This window comes from Frieseomelitta varia, unplaced genomic scaffold (assembly GCF_011392965.1).
Source record: "Frieseomelitta varia isolate USP_RPSP 00005682 unplaced genomic scaffold, Fvar_1.2 scaffold_285, whole genome shotgun sequence".
NCBI classification, from domain to species: domain Eukaryota; kingdom Metazoa; phylum Arthropoda; class Insecta; order Hymenoptera; family Apidae; genus Frieseomelitta; species Frieseomelitta varia.
Genome location: NW_025110018.1, coordinates 284,803 through 294,614, shown reverse-complemented (window position 1 = coordinate 294,614; position 9,812 = coordinate 284,803). Strand labels below are relative to the sequence as shown.

The 9,812-nt window shown below is 34.9% G+C and overlaps 2 protein-coding genes across 8 annotated transcripts; one reads left to right on the top strand and one right to left on the bottom strand.

Moving 5' to 3' along the window:
* Positions 1–26: 26 nt before the first annotated feature.
* On the bottom strand, positions 27–4,570 carry LOC122529355 (ATP-dependent RNA helicase DDX42). 4 transcript variants are annotated; one of them, XM_043655392.1, is made up of 10 exons: positions 4,362–4,570; positions 3,699–3,926; positions 3,355–3,627; positions 2,732–3,272; positions 2,292–2,520; positions 1,874–2,148; positions 1,558–1,708; positions 1,110–1,444; positions 922–1,050; positions 27–326 (listed from the first exon to the last, which is right to left on the bottom strand). In XM_043655392.1, the coding sequence occupies exons 2-10, from the start codon at positions 3,911–3,913 to the stop codon at positions 150–152; spliced, it is 2,325 nt and encodes a 774-aa protein (XP_043511327.1). In that variant the 5' UTR covers positions 3,914–3,926; positions 4,362–4,570; the 3' UTR covers positions 27–149. The 4 variants fall into 4 exon arrangements, with proteins under 4 accessions (XP_043511327.1, XP_043511328.1, XP_043511329.1 ...); XM_043655393.1 differs by having other exon boundaries at positions 4,459–4,564; XM_043655394.1 differs by having other exon boundaries at positions 4,454–4,562.
* Positions 4,571–4,973: 403 nt separating this feature from the next.
* Positions 4,974–9,812, top strand: LOC122529357 (cationic amino acid transporter 4). Of its 4 annotated transcripts, none has more exons than XM_043655402.1 (9): positions 4,974–5,241; positions 5,445–5,618; positions 5,866–6,114; positions 6,687–7,013; positions 7,100–7,346; positions 7,446–7,845; positions 8,171–8,399; positions 8,461–8,622; positions 8,933–9,812. In XM_043655402.1, exons 2-9 carry the CDS (start codon positions 5,477–5,479, stop codon positions 9,112–9,114), a joined length of 1,938 nt encoding a protein of 645 aa, XP_043511337.1. In that variant the 5' UTR covers positions 4,974–5,241; positions 5,445–5,476; the 3' UTR covers positions 9,115–9,812. The 4 variants fall into 4 exon arrangements, with proteins under 4 accessions (XP_043511337.1, XP_043511335.1, XP_043511338.1 ...); XM_043655400.1 differs by having other exon boundaries at positions 4,975–5,237; positions 5,454–5,618; XM_043655403.1 differs by having other exon boundaries at positions 4,975–5,240; positions 5,472–5,618.

Genomic DNA, 9,812 nt, shown 5'->3' with positions numbered 1-9,812 from the left:
GTTGAAGAGGAAATTTGTAGCAAGTATTTGGTAAAATTAAATCTTATTATAATATAAAAACAATTCGGCATTCACATATCATCAATTAGCGATAATATAATATATTAATATACACAAAATAATCGTAGCTTTCCGATTTATGGGAACGTTTATTCCCATCGACTTTTTCTCACTCTTTTCTTTTCTCCTCCGATATTAGAAGCTTGTATGTCCTGAGTCTTTGATTGTTCCGTATTTGGTTTCGGAGGTACAGGTGGCGGTGGAGGCATTATCACTGAAGGCCGCGTAATAGTTTGTTCCCATGTATGATCCGATGATGCCCGGAACTGAAAACAAATTCCCACGTATCACATATATCATTCCCAATCCTACATGTTGGCAGTAGAGGCTCGTTTAAATTCCAAAAGAATCATTTCGTTCAAATTTAAGAGGTCCAATCTCATCACTCTTTATTATTCACTAGAAACACTATTCAATGATGATGCAATCACACAGGATTTTTAACTGTCTAATGGACTTGCTCGTTACATATATGGATACACGAACATTATAGATATTTTTCTTATCTTAATCATTCACTTTCACGAACTCAGGTTACATAATTTTATATCTTGTAAAATATATATCACTACTTCATTTTTCATTATACAAAAATTTAATTCTATTTGTAAATGAAAAGAAATTTGTACATCGAGATTATATAAGAATATACTTGAAAATTTATTAAAACATTTTTACAAGTTGTCATTGATAATTAAATGATCTTTATTTCTTTTTCAAAAATAAATAAATATTTTGTTATGTAATTCCTATTTAATATATATCAATTTTTCATCGTATTATATACATGATATATACACTAATACATATTATATCATATGTATGTGCAACTAGATAAAACTTTAACGGAATAGGGCGTACCTGAGAATTGTACTGACTGCGGAAAGCAGCTTTCATAGCCGATAACCGATCGCTGCCTGGTCCGTGTCTTTCTAACTTCTTAACAACTTCGCTTATATCCTTAGATCCTTGCGACGAGGAACCACCACTCTAAAGAACATTTTAAAATTTTGATTTGAAACGTTATATTATAATTAATGAATAAATACCGAAGTCGAAGATGTTTCTGGTCTTCCTCTGAATCCGAGTCCGGCCCCTCCAACGTTCAAACTCTTTCCCTTTCCACCTTTGAATCTAGACTTGCGGAACCACGCGCTTTGCATCGCTAAATCCATAAGACTCTTTGGTACTTCTTGATTTGCGCCCTCCAAATTTCGGACTAAGTGGCCTGCAAACTCTTTGTCTTTCTCTATTACTAGAGTATACGCTGTCCCTTTTTCACCTGCTCGACCTGTTCTACCTATTCTATGTGTATGGGTATCTATATCTCGCGCGACATCGTAATTTACGACAGTTCTGATATGTGGAATGTCCAAACCTCGAGCTACAGAGAAATTAGAAAGAAATTTCAGAAAATTGTTACGAATAAAAATTGGAATCAATCGTTTTGTCCGAATTAAGACAAAAAAAAATAATAATAATAATAATAATAATTACCTGCAACGTCAGTAGCAACTAAAGTACTGACTTCTTTTTTTTTAAAAGCCGTTATTACTTTGTTTCGTTCAATTTGATCCATATCACCGTGTAGAAGTAGAACGTCAAATTCTTTCAATTTGAGATTGTTTGCGAGTTCTTCTGCATTGAGCTGCAATAAATAATCAGTTAGAAAAATCAAATCGTTGTAATTTGTATCCACTGAATAACTTGCACATAATTACGCAATATAAATAATTTTATAATTTCATAAAGTTTATAGGAAAAATTAAATTTTAAATGTACAAATATCTACAAATAAACTACAATTACTAACCTTTTTGGTTACAAAGATCAACAGACTGCCAGCGCTCAAGAATTCAACTAAATTTTGCAACAACCAAGTCCATTTTCCAATAGGATTATTATTGAACACTATCACGTGTTGCGTGACGTCGGCATTCGCTTCACCAACATCGCCTTGAACTATCCTAACTGGGTCCGTTAGAACGTCCCTGGCAAGCTTTTCTACCCTCTTTTTGAAAGTTGCGCTGAACAACAACGTTTGCCTATCCGGCCTTACATGGTTACATATTGAACGTACTTGTGGCTCTGAAATCAAACAGAGCGAATAATAAACATGTAAAAGTATTATTAATAGGAACAGAAGTTTTGCCAATAACCACATACGATCAATAAAGAAAACGTTGTTTCTTCCTTTATTATCGTCAAATTTTATTGCAGATGTTGCTTACCGAAACCCATGTCGAACATTCTATCAGCTTCATCCAACACTAAAAATGTTACTCTCGTCAAATTCGTTGCCTTCATTTTAACTAAATCTATCATTCTACCAGGCGTTGCGACTACTATTTCCGCACCCCCTTCTAATGCTTTACTTTGCTCCCATTTACTGCCACCGCCGTAACAGCAGCATACTTGAATATTATACACTTTGCCAAATTTCTTTGCTTCTTGATAAATCTAAAAGCGCAAAGAGCCGAATGAACTTACTCTCTAAACTGTTCCTAATAAAACTGTCCATATTTATGTATTCTAATATTAAAATAAATTATACAAAAGATCAGAATATATTTTCCTTTTATATTAACATAAATTGTAAATGTGTCTAATTGTACGTGCATTTGATATTTGTAACTTTACTTTAGACTATTTTAATATATTAATTAAACACCTGTTGCGACAATTCTCTTGTAGGGGCAAGAATTAAACCGATAGGTCCGTCGCCTGCCTTCAATTCTCTCTGATCCATTATGTGAACCAGCATTGGCCAAATGAAGGCTGCTGTTTTACCGCTACCAGTTTTTGCTATACCAATTATATCTCTGCCACTCAATGCAGCTGGAACTGCTTGAGCTTGGATAGGTGTAGGTTGAGTGTATTCGTTTTTCCTAATAGATTTTATTAATGCATCGTCGAAACCAAAATGACCAAAACTGGTTACTGGATTTGGTGGAGACGGACCAGACACTTTTATCCCCAGAGTTTTCCTTAAGTCGTCAATCTGTTGTTTACTTAAACTAGCGATTTCGTCGTGAACATTATAAAAATTCTTCTCGAAAGGTTCGTATTGTATCTCGCTGTGATCGATAGGTGGTAAGGGATCGATCTCTTTCTTTCTTGGAGGCGCGATTGGATTTCCATCTTCATCATATTCGATTTCTTGGTCGGATTCCTCTTGTTGCAAACCAGCAGTTGGATTCTCCTCCATATACCTTGATAATAGAATAATCCAATATTTCTCTATTTTTATTTTTACAAATACAGCAATGCCTAATAAAAAAATTCATAAATCACCTATAGTAACTTTCCTCGTCGTCCTCGCCATCAATGTCTGCTCTAAATCCTTTTGATTTCTCCTCTCTATGCTCGTCTTCTGCAAGCTGAGCCTCATAATTATTTCTTTTAACTTCTGCATCTATCCCAGCCATAAATGCATCCAATGGATCTTCTTCGCTATCACTCTCTTCTTTTGGAGTTGATTTTTTCGTCCAGTCATAAGTAGGAGATCCAGGGGCAGGAATATATTCCAAAGAAAATGGTGGAGGATCATCATCATCTTCAAAATACCTAATTGTACAATACCAGTCAATTTTACATTCCTCTTTATCTTTGCTTTGTCTCTTAAAATGTATACTTACTCTTCCTCAGTTTTGCTACGTTTTTTTGGCATGCCCCAACATGCGGATAAGGCATTTTCGGTGATAGAATTCATGGTGTGATAACCTTGTTTGCTTAGAGTAGAATTTGGCGGAGGTGGTGGTATGTTAGAACCACTTCTTTTTGTGCCAGTCATTTGAAAGCCAGCAAACCCAAAGCCTTTTGGCTTATTACCTCCTCCACGGTGATAACTCATATTTGTCTCCTATCTGCCAAAATTTGAGTATATTAACAGTCACTTCTGTATTCCACAGCCATTTTGCTACCCCAGAAAAAGCTTAAAGTACAAGCGAATCATATATTCATGATTGATTTCTGCTTGCCCTACTTTTACATCTCTTGTTCACTATCGCACAATTTTTCTTAAAAATAAAGGAACGTGCTACTTGTTTATTAATTATATAACTAAATATCAAGAGAATACATTGTAGACTTTATATCAAGACACAAACATAGATGACAGAAAGCAAACTGCATCATCTATTATTTCTCACTTGTTACAATAGTAAATATAATGAACAAAACGCGAGAATATATTGGTTAATGTTGATGCAATATTGTCTCAAAGCTGTTTAAAATTTATTTCTTAACAACAATACATATTTATTGTTTTCATTCAAACAAAAGGAAAGAGGTTAGAACACCTTTATATCCACTAATAAAACGGGATACGTTGAAATATATACGATTCACGATTTAGACAATATTTTGAAACAATTACGAAAAGAGTAACTACTTTACACAAATATTCTTCAAGAAGTTATTTCACATCTAATAAAATGCGACTCCAGATATTTCAATATCGAACGGTACAATATTTAGTGTAAAAACTCAGACGGTGCTGCCTCCATGTGGTGCCATTGATATCCTGCGTTACATATTCAATACCTGAATGATCATGTTCGTCGGTCAGAATGACGAAGGATATTATCTTAGGATATTTATTTTATGATTCAACTTAATCTGGAACTCATAAATTAAAAAAAAATACAATAATTATAGTTAGAAAAAAAATGATTCGTATTAGGTACCATTTCCTCACTCCTATCTATTGAGCAATATTACACAACTTTAGACATAAATTGTAATTACATTTAGCTAAAAAAATGTTTAATACAAATTGATCGTGAAGTTAATCTATTTGATAATCATATCGTCTCATAAAGCTAAATTCATAAAATCTCATAAATAGATAAATTAACGATTGAGGGATAGAATCGAGAGAGGATCCTCCCGAGTGTTAATTGGAGAACATAATAGGATAAGTTTTAATGAGGCATGCATATTATCACGGAAATGTTGTTTAAAAGTATCTTCATTCATACTCTCGTAGTTGAGTGACATAAATAGTTCTATCACAGCTGAATCGATCGAATATCCGAGCCTGCGTATTAACGGAGGCGCCATGCGACTTCTCCGTAGATTTCAGCGTCTGTCGTGATCTCGTTCGTCGCAGTTGAGATTTTATTACAACGAGTCAAACGTCGAAAAATTCTGGATACGGGCATAGTCAATTCCACGTAAGTATGGTAACTATTTATGAAACCTCTGATTAGTATAACGGGCAATGTTAATCAAATGTTCGCTTTTTAAATACTCCTTATCGATACGGTTTGATTTAACATTTTATTCAATCAAATTTTCAAATTCGAAAGAATTTTACTAATGAAACGCATTGCAATTTTCATCCACACGAAACATGTCGTATCACAATTTGTTCCAAAAAGTTTTAACAGCAATCTGTTTAAAATAAGCGAAAATGCCATCGGTTCGCCGGATGATCCTCGGACACGTTATGTCCGGCTTGTGCACCAAGATGAATCGTACGAAAAAGCTTCAAGGAGATTTGCTTGAAACTCCGATGAAACGATGTCTCACCACGTTCGATATCACGCTTCTCGGTAAGTACGCTTTTCGTGCTATTTTAGTCGTAAGGACGTGCACGACCATCACTTGCGATATCGCGCTCCCGTGGGCGATAAAGCAGAAAAATATTAATTGAATACACGGTGATATGGCGTTGCAAAAAACGATAAATGAAGCATTTATACCTGATATTGCCGGAACGAACGAATTTCCGTGATGACTTTATGATCTTTCGAACTTATGTTTATGATATGTATGTAGATACATAGATTTATTTTTCAGGCGTTGGTCATATGGTTGGCGCTGGAATCTACGTTTTAACAGGAACGGTGGCTCATAATACAGCCGGGCCAGCTGTAATTTTGAGCTTTCTCCTCGCTGGTTTAGCTTCTTTGTTAGCAGCGTTGTGTTACGCTGAATTCGGAGCTCGAATTCCAAAAGCTGGTAGTGCCTATGTTTACACGTACATCTCTGTCGGTGAATTCTGGGCTTTCGTGATAGGATGGAATATTATATTAGAGCATATGATCGGTAATGTTATTTTCTCTGGAGTAACTCCTTAAGATTCACTCCCGTAACATTACGTTCGCCATTGTAGCAAATGTATAATTTTTTATAGAACCTCTAGCCATTGAATTAGGACAACCTAGAATTTTCAAATTAGAAATTTTATTAACTATTAAAATATTCACATACGTATTAGCGAATTATATATTACTATACATGTGTTACAAAAAATACGCGATTCAGAGGATATTTCATTTAGATTTTTAATTAAGTATGTTATTTATTTCATATTGTGGAAAAAAGAATTGAAAAGGAGATATATAACAGTGTACAAACTATAAAAGCAAAGAGGCAAAATACAAACACTTTGCTAGAAACTTGTGAGATGTTGTAAGCTACGAATATAGTATTTCACACAAATTTATAAACGTTCATAAAATAACAAAATAAAAATAAGAAAGTAAAATAATAAAATGAAAAGAGCTGTTTCTTTTTGGCACAATCTTTTAGAATTCAGTGAATTCTTAAGGGGTTAATCGTCTATACCAGGTCGTAAATTTGGAACTTTTATACGGATGTATTTTATATCGAACTAGGTGCGGCATCTGTGGCTAGAGCATGGAGCGGATACGTCGATTCTTTGGCAGGAGGATCAATCAGCAATTACACTCGTCGAATAATGCATGGATACACTATGGCTGAGCCACTTGGAACTATTCCAGATTTTTTGGCCGCTGGATTATGTCTAGCTTACGCGATGTTGTTAGCATTGGGTGTAAAATGCTCGGCGACAGTCAATTCTTTCCTTACCACGATAAATTTAGGTGTGATGGGATTGGTGATTGGACTGGGCATATATTACGCGAAATTTTCTAACTGGAGCTGTGACTTCATGCCATTTGGATTTAGTGGAGTGTTGACAGGTATTTCTGAATTTATAGATTTTCGTCTTAATTTGACTCACGAAATTTCCAATCAGCCTTCTAACACTTTCATCATTCATCAACAGGTGCTGCAACATGTTTCTACGCTTTCGTGGGCTTCGACTCGATTGCCACTTCCGGCGAAGAAGCACGCGATCCTGGATACAGTATACCCCGAGCAACTTTGTTCTCAATGGCAATCGTAACTATTGGATACATGATGGTCGGCGCCGCTTTAACTTTAGTTGTACCATATTGGGAAATCAATCCAACAGCGGCTCTTCCTGAGGCTTTCTCATCGAGAGGAGTACCATGGGCGAAATACGTGATAAGGTCAGAAGATTGTCGAATAATTGTTATCTAAAACTTCGAAGCAAGGAACACCTTTGTTGGAATAATCTTTCCGCGCACAATTTTCCATGCGTAACACAGTGTTGGGGCTTTGTGCGGAATGACGACAACACTCTTCGGATCGCTGTTCTCATTGCCACGTACAATGTATGCCATGGCAAATGATGGCCTGCTTTTTGGCTTTTTGGGCCACGTTAACGAGCGCACTCAGGTTCCGGTTCTTAACTTGGCTATCAGCGGCTCAGTCAGTGCCTTAATCGCTTTGCTCTTCGACCTTCAACATCTAGTTGAATTTATGTCTATCGGTACATTTTTGGCCTATACCATCGTTTCGGCAAGCGTGATTATCTTGAGATATCGTCCTGAGAAGAACACACCGCCGCCATCGAACGCTGGTACACCAAGCAGTTTGACATCGCCTCCTACCGAGGGTGCAGATTCTAACAGCGATTGTAACAGCGTAGCGTCTGCGGAATCTGAGGTAAAAAAAAAAAAAAAAATGAGAACAAAAAAAATCAAACAATTAGAGTACAGATTTCAGACAGTAACAGACATACTTTCGAGAATATATTAATGTAAAAAATAGTTATTTCAATAGATGTCTTTTATTTCTAAAATAATTCTAAAAGTATCTGAAAAATATTTAATCCAACACAAAGTTTCATTTTTCCAATTCTAAAATTATTTTTTAATGTTGGAGCTATTGAATAGAAATGGCCACCTAGATTCTAATTTTATGAAATTTCAAGAAATTGAAATATTTATAATATTACGATAAATAATTAAATTTTTTGCACATATTACAGCTTTTAGATTTGAGCGAGGGCACTGGCAAACTTAAATCACGATACGTATGGCTGGTAAATTTTTTGGGCAATTGCAAGCCTGGAGATGCAGTCACTGGTTCCGTAATGGTTTACACAGCGAGTTGCATTTTCTTGTGTTACTTGTTGATGCTCATATCTCAAACATACTTTGCCCCAGACTGGTGGGACTATTTCGTTCTGGCGAACGTTGTTCTATTGCTAATTGGAAGTAAGTCCCGAATTTTTTATTCAATATTATTCGTTCTTAAATTAATCGAATATAATCATAGGTCTCATCGTGATCAGTGCACATCAACAAAGTACTTCTAGTGGTAAATTCCGCGTACCTTTGGTACCCATTGTACCAGCTTTGAGCATTTTATTCAACGTAGGATTGATGTTCCACCTATCGCTTCTAACATGGTTACGATTTCTTGTATGGATGGTAGTTGGTAAGTTAATTTACTATTACGCAAATTTTAGTATTAAATATATTCTAATTACTTTTAATTAATTACTAAATTTATTGTAACTTATACTATAATTCAAATAATCAATATTACTGGACATTCTAGTCTATCTAGTAAATTCTAAGAAAGCACTACTTTTGACATTTTATATATTTTTTCATATTACATACATTTCGTGCATTTTTAGACTTTAAAAGTTCCTATAAAACTTCACACTCTAATTATAACATTCGGACGTTTAATTAATTCCACATTCATCAATCTCATTCACAACTAACAATATTTGTTACAGGAATGTTAATATATTTCCTATATGGAATTCACTATAGTAAAGAAGCGGCTAGTCCGAATTCATACTCGATCTTAATGGCAACCTCGGAAGCTGGTCGGGGTGCAAAATGGGGCGCGACGTTACGGGTGAATCAGAAAAGCGACAAAGTTCCGATTTTAGACGAGGAAGATTTCGTACATTAGGAGCATAAAGAGTTCGTCAGAACTATGTAAAAATTATGCCAGTCAACGCTGAATGTAAGTGAATAATATTACGTAGAGGATGGGGAAAGGATGTTACAGAATTTGACCATTGTTTTCTTACGTACGCGTTATGAAATTTAAGTGTCCGATCTTTGTATATACCGATGTTATGTAAAATGCTAACTCGAATTATTGATGTTCAAGATTACTCTGTCTTTAAATATTAAGCAGCTGGATACTGAAAAGATATCAATGTTGGAAAGATCATGCTTCATTCCGTTATTTATCTCGACTAATTTTCGACAGATTATTATACCATATATATTTGTATATCAGAATTTAGTTAAAAGTATCTTGATCTTTGTATTTTATTGTATTTAATTATATTTTTTATCGCGCACAATTTATGGTGTATACAGTGCTTTACATATGTACATTAATTCTCACTGTGTACAGAAAAATTTATCTGTGTATACCGGATTGTACATTGGAATGTTTAGTTGTACGTGTATATTTATACGGATGCACAAAGAACAAAGATTGTCGAACGATATAGTATAACAGTGGAATTCAATCGAGTAAGGAAAAAAGGTATCGTATTCTTAGTACAAATTTGATTTCTGGAAATGATCGTTTAGTCCAGAAGAACAATAAAGTATTCGAAATATTTATAAATTTGACGTTGCAATCAAAAAAAA

Excerpts from the sequence above, each read along its gene's own strand:
- LOC122529355 (XM_043655392.1), bottom strand. The coding sequence starts at position 3,913 with ATGAGTTATCACCGTGGAGGAGGTAATAAGCCAAAAGGCTTTGGGTTT. Across the intron at positions 1,445-1,557 it reads AGTTGCTACTGACGTTGCAG|CTCGAGGTTTGGACATTCCA; the intron begins GTAATTATTATT and ends ATTTCTCTGTAG. Across the intron at positions 327-921 it reads GCAGTCAGTACAATTCTCAG|TTCCGGGCATCATCGGATCA; the intron begins GTACGCCCTATT and ends ATTTGTTTTCAG.
- LOC122529357 (XM_043655402.1), top strand. The coding sequence starts at position 5,477 with ATGCCATCGGTTCGCCGGATGATCCTCGGACACGTTATGTCCGGCTTG. Across the intron at positions 7,014-7,099 it reads ATTTAGTGGAGTGTTGACAG|GTGCTGCAACATGTTTCTAC; the intron begins GTATTTCTGAAT and ends ATTCATCAACAG. Across the intron at positions 7,846-8,170 it reads TAGCGTCTGCGGAATCTGAG|CTTTTAGATTTGAGCGAGGG; the intron begins GTAAAAAAAAAA and ends CACATATTACAG.